Source organism: Polyodon spathula, chromosome 3 (assembly GCF_017654505.1).
Source record: "Polyodon spathula isolate WHYD16114869_AA chromosome 3, ASM1765450v1, whole genome shotgun sequence".
NCBI lineage: Eukaryota > Metazoa > Chordata > Actinopteri > Acipenseriformes > Polyodontidae > Polyodon > Polyodon spathula.
This window is the reverse complement of record NC_054536.1, coordinates 14,757,114-14,771,928: the sequence shown is the minus strand read 5'-3', so window position 1 is coordinate 14,771,928 and position 14,815 is coordinate 14,757,114. Positions and strand designations below refer to the sequence as shown.

General features: G+C 35.9%; 1 protein-coding gene across 1 annotated transcript in view; it reads right to left on the bottom strand.

Moving 5' to 3' along the window:
• Nucleotides 1–1,363: 1,363 nt before the first annotated feature.
• The window catches only part of LOC121312745 (cadherin-10-like), a 35,443-nt gene continuing 21,991 nt past the window's right edge, over nt 1,364–14,815 (bottom strand). Inside the window, exons 6-12 of the mRNA XM_041244473.1 lie at nt 13,443–13,630; nt 12,353–12,606; nt 10,077–10,213; nt 9,639–9,760; nt 5,305–5,422; nt 4,690–4,966; nt 1,364–3,348 (exon numbers count right to left, since the gene is read on the bottom strand). Of these exons, the coding sequence (XP_041100407.1) occupies nt 2,883–3,348; nt 4,690–4,966; nt 5,305–5,422; nt 9,639–9,760; nt 10,077–10,213; nt 12,353–12,606; nt 13,443–13,630 (1,562 nt within the window). The 3' untranslated portion in view covers nt 1,364–2,882. The remainder of the gene's footprint in view (nt 3,349–4,689; nt 4,967–5,304; nt 5,423–9,638; nt 9,761–10,076; nt 10,214–12,352; nt 12,607–13,442; nt 13,631–14,815) is intronic.

Genomic DNA, 14,815 nt, shown 5'->3' with positions numbered 1-14,815 from the left:
CTTCAGCATGCTGGAGGTCATTTTAGGTGTTTCATTTACAATTCTATATCTATGTTGCACAAATTTGTAGGCCCTACATTAAGCTAAGAAGTAATTTGCTAAACCTGAGAAGATGAATGGTCAGCAAAATCCAAGTTTGCAAGAATAATGTGGATATAGCACATTTAGAAAGGCAGGACAAACGTGAAATGCATAATGTTTAGTAAGCTAGAACAAGTCTGTAATGAGCTTATGTCGGTACCAAGAGCCTTTAGTCTCGCAGCAAATGATAAAATGTGGCCTCGCCAGTCACTGCATTAAGCTTTGTTTACTTGAATGGATTGAAGGGACAGTAGACTAGCGTAGTTCAGCAAGCTATAACAATTATTCACGGCAGGACACTGAAAGCCGATGTTTACATCTGCGGCACCTGATTAAGTTGGAACAGGGAGTACCACCATAAAACTGGCATGCAATCCAACAGTAAGATACATTGTGTGTAACGATGCAAGTCAGTTATGATCGGTTTGGTTTTTTATCAACCCTTTCAGCTGTTTTTGACATCCAATTGGTTTTCTGTAAAAAACAGACTGAAAACTTCACCCATGGGAATGGGACATAGCGTTATCACACAAATTATGTTTATTTTTTAAATGGTGACAAATAAGCTCAATGAAGCAATATTGCATCACTTTTGCCAATGTATTATACCAGGGGTTTTCAACCGGGGGTAGCCGTACCCCTGGTGGTACTTCTACAGGTCATAGGGGTACGCAGAACGACTCACAATGCACAAATAGAATGAAAGTAAAAGAAAATAATGATCTTGAATTTTTTAACAGTATTATATATTCTCTAAACCACAGTGTATGCTTACTTAATCTTTGTTTAGCAGCTCAAACTAATGGGGAAAAAAAAAACAGAATCTACATCCACATTTTCCATCTGTCCCTGCATGCGTGATTTCGATTGAGTGGATTTTCACTCTGATATATAGGTGAAGCAGGTGTCTGGTGATTGTGCCTAGAGAGTGGTCTGTGCTGCTCATGATCTGTGCTGTTTTCAACTTGTCGTATCAGTGAAGCAGTGTATTATTGTTAGTGTATTATTGTCAGTAATTGGGAAGTAAATAGAAACGTGATAAATATTTACAGTGCAGACTATTTTGTATTATTATAATGACTTTGCCCAATAGAAAGCGAATACAAGTGTTTCCAAAGATTCCTAAATACTGCCTTTTAATTATTTGCATCAAAAAACATGTAATTAAGTTTTAAGAATGAAGCCTACTGTTTGGTTTTCTGTCTCAGCAATTTGCCAGTCCCAGACTGTTGTGAAAAATGATATTTTAAAGAAACGAGGGGAAAAAATAAATGTGTTAACCAGATTATTCTGCCTTTTATTGCAACTGTGGTACCATTCAGTGAATGAAAATTGTGAAGGGTACTTTAGCTGAACCCTCCCGATAGAAAGGGTACAGTGTCAAACAAAGGTTGAAAACCCCTGTATTACACAATTAAACTTAATGTATTAACAGACTTAAACATTTTTATTTATTTTCCTGGTACCCCCCCCCCCCCCATTGTCACCGCGGTCGGTTGTAATTGGCAAATCATGTTTGAGTAGAGCTGCTTTTTTTAAATTAAAATGATTTAATCAACATGTTGGCTTCAAAGCAACTCAGATGTTTGGTGACACTTTAAAATAGTTTCTGATGAGAAAACAACTCTATTTTAAAATGTCACCTAGATTCGCCAATTTCTTCATAATGCTGGTTTATTACAGCCTATTACTATAATGCATATTGTTCCATGGATAGCTCTTAAAATTGAAATTCATCAATATGTAACAGAATGCACTAACAAAGTTATTTTTTTAATTATGGAACCAGGTAGTCTCAAGTTGGTCCATATCTGAAGCATCCCTTTTGCTTGTTTTGCAGCTTTGCCAACTTCACTGCTTGTTCCATTTTCACAATAGCTCAGGACTTCTGCTAACATTTTATTTTATTTTCAATACTTTTGGCTGTTTTAGTCAGTTTGGCAAAATGATTTCATTTTTTATTTGATTTAAGTTTTGGACTAATTGGTCTACACAGAGTAATTTAACAGACGCAACAGCCTCATCAGCTTCGGTTTGGGATTTTATGAAAATGTCGCTTCCGGCGCTGTTGCGGTTGGAATATCATAACCGTTACATATGTAATCATGTGCGTCTCTAATATTTGCTTCCCATTGTGTTACACATTAAATTCCAATGCCCTGCAGATTGCTGAAATGCCCTTCCATTTTAATCAACCTTTATGTTAAACCAAGGACATGTGAAGCTACCTTTTAGATTATATAAAATGTGACATAAAAATTACTGGTACGAGTGCTTTATGCGAACTTCACCCTCATAGCAGGCTCTCGTGCTGTGCAGTGAGGAGTATATTTGTATTAGTATATAGAAGATCCTTAAAATAAAAACTTTAAATACGATATGCTGTACAGAAGGTACATTGCAAGAGAGTTAACGATAAATATTGCAAAATGCAAATGTATTCCAATAAATGCAACGTTGAGTGAGGTGAATGTTTATCAGGATAATGCCAATGCCTGCTGTTCTTCCACATTTCTAAGTAAGCATATTAAGTAGAAACGGTCCGTAGTTTTAAGGTTAGCATTGAAGTTTACACAGCAACCTGGAGAGAAGTCCATCCTTTAAATTCCATAGACTGGAACACTCAAGATAAGGTCATCACCAATCTACTGCTCAGTCACAATCAAGAACGGGATTATTAGAATAAAATGGCACTTTGTAGAACAGTGTCTACATTATTTTCCTTTTTTTTTGTTTTTAAAGAAAATGGGCCACGTTATGTGCCAGTACAGTTTCTTACAATCATCTGACAAGAGTGTTGGTTAGGAATCTTTGTCACTGTCTTCTCCCCCATACATACCTGCCAGTTTTTTAAAGCGAGGTCCCCATTCACTAAGGTAATTATAGTCCTCGTCCCCTTCTGTGGTGGCAGATTCCAGAGAGCTGAGGGACTCTGCTATGGATCCATTGCCTTCATAAGCATATGTTGCTAGAGAGTCATAAGGGGGGGCGGTTGGATCTGTGTCATTTTCTTGTAGCCTTTGGTTAATGAAGTCTCTGACATCTGCGTTATCCCTGGTGGGTGCTGTCCGTCGTGATGGAAACAACGTTTCTGGTATAATATCCCTGCGTAGCTTGTTATCGTCTATTGCTTCTGGATTCCTTAGTGTTCCAATATCAAAGGCCTGTGTGTCCTCTTCTCCTCCTCCTTCATCATTGTAGCTGACAATGTTGTCTCTGATGTCCTCTTTGGAAATGATCAGAGGCTCCTTCTTCTTCTGCCTCAGAGGAATGTTACAACAGGTGGTTTGACGTGGTGATCCTTTTGAGAAGAAACAGATATTTTTGGTTATAGTGGATACATATATATATATATATATATATATATATATATATATATATATATGTGTGTGTGTGTATGTAAGGCATAAACCACGACGGGTTGTGCGGTTCCCATGATATGTACCACGTCTGGGGTGGTGAAGAGTCATTAGCCGAGGGCCTTTAACCACCCCAGAAGTGGTATATATCATCGGAATTGCATGGCCCAAAGTGGTTTATACCCTGAAGTTGTTTATACTGCTTATAAAACGGCTACCTGCCATTTGTGGGAAGAAAATAAAAATTACACATGTTTGTTTACTGTGAATTTCTGCATCGAAAGTAACATCTCATTAGAAAATTAGAGGACTGACCTGCTGTGATAATGGGCAGAGTTTCAAATTACACTAGGACGTAAGGGGAGCAGCTGCGATGGAGACTGAAGCCGGATTTTGAAGTGCGTTTGTGAACTTGTTATATGCGAGGCACACATATTTTAGTACATTTTCATCCTTTTGGATCTCAAAATATGTTTTTGTTAGTTGATTAAGTTGACGATCATTAATATGCAAACCGTGCTATACGCTATTGTGGCAGTGTGCCCCGCACATGTGTGGCTTTTGTGTTCTATGTTGCGTGTGGTGTGTTAATGTTGGTGTAAGATATTGGTGCACGACATATAAATGGGTCTGTGTAGCACGAGTGATTTTAAAATATACAGTTCTATTTAGGCACAGGGATTGCTTCACTTGCATTTAAAGTATTTAATAATATCTCAGCATGGGGTTGTACAAATTAGGTCACATGCTGGGATTCAAGTGAATAATTAATTAGTAACTGAATCCCGTCACAACAGTATATTTAGATGCACATTTTATTCACTCAGGGTTGTGTGTTCGGTGAGTGGAAAATGGGTGTGGAGAGGAGAAAATTAAAACAAAAAAATAAACGAAAGAGAAAGTAAAAATAACAACTGCTACGAGTGCTGGAAGCACCAGCACCATACTTGTTTTGTGTTTAGTGTTCGTGTTCACCAGCAAGTGGGACAAACAACACAAACAAAACAATTCATATTTAAGTGGGGATGTCAATCGGACAAGTGTCGCCGATATATGTGTACCATACACTACGTCATGTTAATTGTTTTTAACCAATCAGAGGTTGTTATTTTCGTTCAAAGTCCAGTGTTTATATATATATATATATTATATAATTACATTTGTGTGTGACTGTAGCTCAAACCAGATATATAAACTGATCTACATCATATTATTTACACATTTATGGCTGTTCCTGAGAAAATTCAGAACTGAACAAAAAAGACAGTACTCACTGAGAAGAATAATTATACAGAGGAGAATGGCAATAAGGGCTCCAGTGCTGAGACCAGCAGGAAGAATCAGAGCTTCAGCATTACAAGACTGCATATTCCCCTCCCTGTCGCAGGTGCACACACGGATAGTTAGTGTGCTGGTACTGCTCTGCATGGGATAGTCCCCGTCTGATATTACCACAGGCACAAGGTAGGTGCTCCTTTCCAGTCGGCTAAAACCACTCTGCCTAGTTAGGATTCCAGCTGTGTTATCTGAATGAAGAAAAAAAAAAAAAAAAAAAAACATTTGCAAAAAAAAAAAAAAAAAAAAAAAAAAAAAAAAAAAAAAAAAAAAAAAAAAAACAGATTTGTATTTAACCTCTACAGATTTTAATTTTTTTATAGAATTAGCCTTTAAATGTATTTAAACCATTTTGTTGTAGGTATTGTTGTAGCACATTCCACATATAGTTAATTCTGTTTAATGCACTGACCTCTTTATTGTTGAATGTACATTTCTTAAAAAGCTTACTAAGAGAGAATATTCATTTCCAAGAAAACAAAGAGTTTCAGAGCACAGTTGAAACCTAGGTTATGTGGGTTGTGTTTACCTTTGTTATCTCGGACTGTAAAGTTTGCATTGACAGATGCTTCAGCTGGCAAACTGAAGAAAAACTTGTGTCCACTGATGGGATCGTCATTATCCACTGCGCTTACTGTCTGTATCCGCTAAAGGGGACAAAATTACAAGGGATATTACTTGTATTGCATAGTTTAGTACCTTTACAAAGAACAGCATTTTAAATATGGGTTGAATTATACAGGCGATCCTCAACTTACGACGCTTCGACTTACAATGTGCACTTATGACTTTTTTGCATTATTACCCTGCTTCGACTTTACGACATCGATACGGCATTTACGACATGGCGAGACCTGAGCCATGCGTGATGTGCGCGTGATCGGTGTCTGAACTGCAGTACCTGCTGTGGTTGCCCTGACTTAGTCTAGTGTTAGTCTAGTGTTTTTTTTTTTAATGCATGTAACTGTTTTTTTTAATTTATTTGCCGTTAACAATGTCTGATAAGAGCAACTGACTCGAAACGAAACCTAAGCTGTGAACTCTGTTACATGATGAGGGGTTTAACTTCAGGAGATCATATTTCCTGCTAGGAGTATCACATACACACACTGAATACGTCATTGGAAAGCCCAGAGTCTGTACTTTTAATCAAGCCAGGTAGGTTTCTGAGTTAATATACTGAGTGTAAAGATTTAAATAAATATTTGCATGAGTACAATATAACAAGTCACTTTTGTAAAACTATATTATCTGGCTGAAGAGTCAGGAACGTAGCCTCAACTCATGAAGCTTTGACTTATAACGTGACTTTCAGGAAACAATTGGTTGTGTGAGGACTGCCTGTATTGAGTTTAAAGAGTAAGTAGCAGGGTTCTGAAAAATCTACTGTTATACATCCCCCACGTGTTGCTACAACTGTTTAAATGACGTACCTGTAATTTTTCTTTTCATTGTTAACATCCTGACAACTTTGTACACTTATAACTTTAAAATCTGTGTCAAAATGGCCGCTCTAGTGCACTGTATCAAGGAAATTCATGGTTAAATTCATTTTAATATAGCATTTCCCAGATGCTTAATTCACACTATTGTCTGTGTGACATGCTGCGGTGATTGGGTTGTTAACACCAATTCCAGAACATTCTTAACCAGATCTACTTCAAAACTTGTTTATTAGGCCAAGGCACAGGCCAAACGTAGTGTTAACTCTTTGAAGCTCACCTTCCAAAATGCTATCTGCCTGTCTGGTCTGAGGTGTCATAAAACTTATCAAGCCAAGCTATACTGACTATGCACTTGTACCATTATTGAGTTAAAAGTTAGTTAAAATGCTTTAAGAATTATTTTAATTACATAACTTGTAGTCACAAGTTTAATTATTTTAAGTAAGTTTCCCAATAAACCTGAATAGTTTATTGTGTTTTAAATGAATATTATTAACTAATATTTTTTTTTTAATATTATTGTTTTTTGATGTGTTTCATATGCTTGTAATTGTAATTTTGTATAGAGAATGAAACTGAAATTTGTATGCTTCTCTAATGAATGTAACTAAAGTTATATTGAATAGGAGGTTTAAATGATAAATGTATAATCCTTTGATAACGAAATAGGTGGATACACTCCATTTCTAACACACCCTTTTTGTGACTTTCAACTGTCTATCAAATACTGTGAACCAATGAAAGGACCGATAAGGACTTGTTTACAGTACAATACATACGCCTATATATCGTATTATTTAAACTCAAAACAAGGATTTTCTTGGCTATCTGGATTGGCTCTCTGGATTCGCCCTATCATCGCTCTCAACTCAAGCTCCGAAGTTATTCAACAAAGACGCAATGATGTAAGCAAAGTACCTTGTGTCTGGTTGGTTAACAATGTGTTTTACTGCTCTTGCCCAAATTGTTTTTCAAATGTCATTAGTGGGTTGTCATGTCGTTAGTAGTGAATACTGTTTAAACTAATTTATCTTAAGACTCATTAATTAAAAATAAACTCAGAGGTATAACATGAAAATGACCAACAGGTATTGCAGATCGCCATAGCTGAAAACCCGTTTTATATATATATATATATATATATATATATATATATATATATATATATATATATATATATATATCCCGTTCATTCAGGGATATAGGTGGGGATCAGGTGATGCTGCATGTACTACCCTGGCTTTGATTTAGAAACCTTAACGTCTGGACGGCTGACCGCTGCTGAGGAAGCATTCAACACCACGCTTGGGCAAATATGGATAGTGGGCACTTGAAAGGGAGGTGGTGGTACTGATGAAACAGACTGAAGTGCAGCATTAGTTCTCAAAATTGACACCACCTGCAGTATCCTGCACAAACTCTTATCAACAGCAAAATGAGGTGTTCAGGAATCAGTGGCTGCTTGTGAGAAAGACGAGGAAGTTTACCAGTGTTGCCAAGTCTCACAAAAAAAATTAAATAAAGTGACACTGCCTTGTTGTGCTGTTTTGGGTGATTGAGCTGGCTCCTGACATCCGGTTCACCAACTATATTTATTAACGTGGAGGGCAGACACACATTGTCTTTGGACATAGCTGGGATCAATAAAACGACGTGAATTAATTCAGTTAGACACTTACGCAGCAAGGGTATTCACAACGGCTGCTTTAATACTATAACAAAGGCATAACGCAGTTCATGGTAAGTGGTTTTATACAGAACTATAAACTCACAAGAGGTATACAACCATTTCCATCACCATTTCACATGTAAATTGACTCGCATGGAAACCCCATGATTGTAATTAACACGATTAGCCTGTAAAAGGAAGAGGAAATCCATGTCTTAAACCGAGGAAGAGTGGAAAGATATGTTGCATTGTTGTTCAGGGCACTAATTACAACTGAACGGTATCACAAGTTGGCAAACAATGTAAATTTGATGGATCCAGAGGCAAAAAAGGGCTGCCTACGAACCTGAAGAAAATTCTATGGGGATACTTGCACAGGCGGTTTAGAGTGGAACCACAGCACAACAAACTGGTAAGAAATTGAATAAACAAACAGAAGATCAACCTATTCTGTTTTAAATCAAATCTAATCCCTTTGTCAGGTGCAATTCTAAACATTTAAAACACTGTCTTGTCCATCAAGAAGGTTGTACTGTTATACTTTTTGTTGTACAGTATGTTCCAAGAGCTGCACATACAATGTTTTAGAATATGGAGAGTTGTGCCTGTGTTGTGTCCATAGTACAAAATACACAATTCTGCAGAATCATGGTGTAGCCAAGAGGGTTTTATGTGCGTTTCCCTTGTGACTGTTTTTATTCTTATTCTTATTGTGGTCATTTTATGTTTCTTCTCAACATTTATTTAATTAGGCAAGGAGAAATTTTAGACATATTATCCACAGAAACTGACAGGGAGACTGCATATTGATTAGTGTTGAAGTTATTAAGATCAATACTTTTTACCACTTGCTGACATCTAGAGTAGCAAAGCCCCACCTATATATTTCACAAGTTTTCTCAGATGTGTGTGGATTTAGAATGTGTGACAGTAAAGGCTGGCTGTGCTTCTAACACTTCTAACACCAAATAACTTGTGTAGAAAGGCGTCATTTAATTTAAATGAAATCTGCAATTTTTTTTTTTTTTTACTTTGATCAATTCTTAAACTTCACAAGATTGTTGAAACGAGTGCAGATTACCGCATTGGTATATTTTTTTTCATCCCTGCCTCTTTGAACCCTCTTCTCTAAGGATGGTTTACATTCATCAAAACATTTTACTTTGATCAAAATCAATCAAAAGCTTCAAAGACTGTAAAACATTGCTACAAACCTTTAAATACTTTGATTTTTTTAATTTATTTTTTTAATAAAATGCCATAGGAATTTACAAAAATTGTATTAGCATGGACAATCTTTTTATTTATTTATTTATTTTTTGCCACTGGTCAGTTTATTATCCAATCACATGGTTATTAATAAATTGTAGTGCTTTTCTAACAATTAACACAAAGTTGTAAAGTTATTGTGTAATGAATTCAAAAGTTGTGGCTTGAATCTTTAATATAGTAAGAATTTTTGTGGCCCTGTGGATATATAGTATTCAGGGTGAAACCACTGTAGGGGCGGCTTCTCAGCCGTGTAGGTAAAACAAGCTGTGTCACCCTGAGAATACAAGTTTACGGTATCGTGCAAAGAAGGGACTAGTCTAAATCTGCTTTACTGCTACAAGAACTAGGCACATTGCGTTTGTTTTCTTTGTTTAATTTTTCCAAAAATAAAAGTGCACGCAAGTGTTGAACTGTTGCATTTACATTAGGGTCAATTCACTAGGTATTTCTGAAAGGTTTGCAGTTATGTAACCTTACCTGTCCAGCTTTTGCATTTTCACAGACAAATGTCTCGTAGAAAGTGGCAAACTCTGGGGCGTTGTCATTAATATCCAAAATTCGGACGTACACTGGAACACGGCCCACTTGTTTAGGGTTGCCTGTTTAAAAAATAAATGAAAATAATTCCAGGTTAATTAAAAGCAATGACAATTACTGTAAGAAGCTTCACACCTGTAGTAAAGCAGCTGTCAACATCTACAACAAGCTTGAATCAAGATTCACAGAAAACCTGATCACAGTTAATGAAAATAATTCCTGTGTCTTCAACTTTCAAGATTAACAGACCTTGTACAACTTTATTTCTCTTTCTCCTCTGCAAATTATGTTGTCTATATCCCCCACCCTCACTCGGTAAGCCAATACACTAACCAAATAATTTCTTTTAATTATAAATGTATATGAAATCTTGCTTACTGATTTCTGTTGCAGTAACTGTGATGTTATGCCACGGAAATGATTCCCTGTCAAGGTGTTTAAAAGTGATGATTGAGCCATTTCCAGAGTGGATGTTAAACATTCTGTCCAGGTCCGTAAGTCGATCAATGGAATACCTAAGACAAAATAGCAACACATCTTAATGCTTTTGATGGTGTATAAAGCACTGGTTCATGTTTTTTTTTTTTTTTTTTTTTTTTTTTTTTTTTTTTTTTTTTTTTTTTTTTTCTCACACTGTAATATTTTGTTTCTTAAACCCTAATCCAAAATGAAAATGCCTGAACTTGCAACTTAGAATGTATCCACAAGCTAAACAAATAAGGCTATCATCTACTGTATTAGACATCAGTGGATAATATCCATTCCTTGGATAATGGGCAAAAATACCACTACTACTATAACTAAACATGTAGGGCTCTATTTTGTGACGAGACAGAAGCAAATGTTCTGAGTGAAATAAAATGAACTGCAAAAATTTTAAACTAGCATTTACACAATAACTTAGCAGCTCCATTTTATGACTAGGGTATTTAGTTTTATACTGTTACAATTCTTCCTTCACATTATGGTCAATTGTGACAATTCTATAGGCCATTTATTTAACCTTAATTATATGCTTAGGGTGATTACCAGATACACAGAAATCAAAGAGAAACTGGTAGTGAATGCCCAACCTGCATGAACCTTACCCAGAACCGCTCAAAATTACTGGGAACATTACACAAACGTTTAAAAAGGCATGTTGTGTTATTTACTCTTTAAGAAGGCTCTGTGACTCAAATCTGACATACGCTATCAAACACAAACACATCTTTAAATACATTAAGTATGGCACTTAGGACATGCATTATACACTAGGATTTCTTAAATATCCATTAAGCAGCATTTCAAACTCGGCTGCAAAACATAAGAGCCACAAAGCATTTCAAAACCAAGATTAATTAATTGGCAAAAAAAAAAAAAAAAAAAAAAAAACTGAACCCCTAATGTTTTTTTTTGAGAATGCGGTTTGGTTGTTGTCAACCGCTTTCAGTTTGTGACAATGCAGTTGTGTAGCAATTCATTATTTTCAGTTACTAACAATCTGTGCCTACTGCATCAGTTTTAGTTTTCAGAAAATGTTTTCACTAAATTGCTGCACGAGCACCATAAGCATTAGCTTGGTCATTGACTAACAAGACCCAGTTTTTGACTAGAATGTGTAGTAATTGCACATGCCTCATTGTTTCAAAGCATGCAAACACAAATTTATACAGTTTTTACTGGCAAGTGTAATATTTCAGGTTGATTAATGAATGCAGGGGTCTGTGGAAACTCTACAGGGACTGCTGTAGAATCCTGAACCTCAAGAAGGCAGTGGCTCAGATAAACCAAGTCGCAAGAGAGCATCAGCTGGATATCTTCCTGCACAAAGATTTTAAAACTAGATTGTTCTTTGCGTACAACTTTAATCTTTTTTTTCTGCTTCTATAAAACACATTAAATGCTACAACCATGGTTAACCCTGATGTAATTGCACTGCCTATTATGTTCTTTCTCCAAATGTCTAACACGCTATTTCTGTATACACATAAATCAGCGATGTAGCATTCCCCTGAGCTGTTTGTTAGTGCCGAACAGCATTACTTCTAACTTTTTACAAGCTGGTTGGTTTAAAAAGGGGTCCCTGGCCCCATAGCGAATGAAGTATCTTTCTTTTGCAGAAAATGTCTTAAGTGCCCCAGCACATTTATGCATCTGCTAAACAGCAGCACTACTGCCCAAAGCTAAGTCAGAATAAAGAACCCCCAAGAGTCATGTACTGCATCAGATTTTTGGAAAGGCACTCATAACCCTAAAACATTAAGTTGGAAATATTTTAAGCACAAGTAAATTAAGCCAGTGGGAGATTTATAATTTAATAAGCAACGATATACATATAACAAAAAAAAACCTTTCGCAAAAGTAAACGCAGCCATTAACCATAGGATGAAATGATTGTGTAATCTTGGGAATTATATAGGGTTATTTAAATGTTAGGAAAAAATACTAGCAACAAAATTCTTTCTCAGAGCAATGAACTTTCTGTTTTTCACAAAAAATTGAATGCTTCTCACACAGCAGGGGATGTCAGAGGTCAGTATGAAAATGAACTAACACAAATCTGTGAAGTGTTCATATTATATATTCATATAATCTCGATGTGGCAATTACTAACTAAAGGCTGATCTTATTTCCAAACTGTAATGGCATTGACATGTTTGTGTCTGTCTTACCTGACAAGGCTTTTGGTGGCATCAGGGTCTGCTGCAATAACAGCACCTATCATAGTGCCGATACTGGCGTCCTCCTTCACCTCCATGATGTAACTCGCCCGATCAAACACTGGGGGCTCATCAACATCTTCCACAGTGATTTTCACAGTAGCTGTATCTTTGAAGGGGCCAAGTGAAAGAAATCGAGGGTCCAGATGTGTGTTCTCTGCCTGGACTTTAATGGTATATATTTTCTTTCTCTCATAGTCCAAAGACTAAATAAAATAGCAATATACAAAACACAATTAGCATTGCCATCGAGTAGTATTAGCCTTCAAGATCAAATTATCAATCATATGTATAAAATATGTATGTGTTTACTGTTCTGGAAGTGTCTTTGTGTCGAATGGTTACATTTCTGGAAAGTAACACGGTGTGTAAATACAGTAGTGAAATCTTTTTTTTTTTTCTGTCCATGTTGTTCATATTGCACATTTTTACATACTTTCTGTTCACCGTTTTAAAAGAACATTTTTACTAAACAACCTAAATAAACAAAGCACAAAACAACGTTTTCTTAGAGTAATTCAAAATGAAATGCTCTTTTAAATATTAGAGGATGCAGTGAGAATCAGAACATGAAACCAGAGTGGCACATGGGCCTTAATCAAGAAGAGAGTTGAATAATGGAGCCCAAAGATGCTGTAAATGTCAAGATTTCTTAAAACAATTTACAAAATGTCCACTATGTGGTTGATCTATTCACCATAGCAAGGTGTGTTAAATCAGCCCTCTGTATTCAAACACCTATCCTTTAAAAATAATTGGACTGTGCTTTGAAATACCCTACCCATAGTGCTGGCACAACTGTGTTGATAGTTAATGTATACAGTCAGTATGGAGTCATTTTCTTTGATGAGATGTTATTAATTACCAAGCATATGAATTAAATATCAAGCCATAGAGTCTTACATCTAGGTCAGTATTTTTGAAAGACTATATTGTAAATATGAATGTTTATCAATTATTTTTTACTATCTTAGTAAATTATACTAGTATAGAAAATGTAACAGCAAACATTTGTGGCCATTATATGGGCTTTCACAGTTACCCTTTTCACAGAGATGACCCCTTCTTGTGTGTCCTTGTCTGTCATGATATCGAACATGTCCACTCCATCCCCATCAATGATATTGTATTTAACTTCTGCATTTTCACCAACATCAGCATCATTAGCTTTGATCCTGCCAACTGGTGATCCAACCTCTGTTGACTCGGGGGTACTCAACTGATATGTACCTAACACAAGGAAGTGTACATGTTAGTCATCCCTGATGTTGAAATCACACTCATGATACATTATTCATGAATCGTTCTTTTAATGGACGAAGCAACACTGTAAACTGAAGAACAAATGACACAACTATCATTTTCTGTGAAAAAAAAATACTGAGGTTTGATTCAGAACTGGTTTCATTCCAAGCACCATAGAAAGTATATGCTTGCCTATTTTTTATGAATTAGCCCATTTTTAGTGATGTGATTAACTAAGAGCTGAGATTCATTACTTGTTTGTGGAGAGGGTTACGCAGAGAACCACTGAAAAAAACGACACAGAATACATCAAGAATTAAAAAAAGGTGTTGAGATTGAGCAATAAAATCAAGGTACTTATGGGATTGAAATTGTGTTTGAGTCATACTTTTGCTTAAAGATTTGATGGTGCACTGAGACATTAGGTTAAAAAAAATGTAATAAAAAAGACTTTATTTATATAAGTTTTGTTTTCTCCTTTGCACATCAAAAAAATAATTCAAATATTGAATGTAGTGTAGGCCCTTATACATTAAAGTATATGGCATATACAACACGGCTTAATTGTGAATGAATACAATTTGTAAACTATAGAATTAAGAAATAATGACGAAGCTCTGTATTTATTCAACAGCATATTCCCATATTTAATGCTCCATAGAGGCAAATACAGTTTTCCTGGCTTCCCGGCAACAGCCACTTATGTATAGCATTCCCATTTTTGTTTGTACTACATCAGTTATACAGGGTATGCAATAAGCCTTCACCCAGACGCATGCCAGCATTTTGAATCTTGGAACGGATAAAAATAAAAAAGGAAAAGGCCGTGATAAATTTGTTTTGTTATGCCTTATAACGATATTCTCAAATTCAGATTTGCTTTTCTTTTTTCATTATATATTTGTTGTTGCTACTGCACCAAGCATTGCTTAAAAAAGAAAGAAAACAGCACAACAACCTTGCTATTCGTCAATCTGAATCAGCAGCCTTCAGAGAGAGAGAGAGAGAGAGACAGAGAGAGAACTAAAACCCAAAGTCTCCTCTTTTCATTTATTAGTGATTACTAGACTGATCCGATGCACTTTAAGGGACCTGCAACCACATCATATGGTTCTGCCTTTAATTATTCCCAACTAAGCACAAATCAAAGAGGTACCATGCACTGATAAC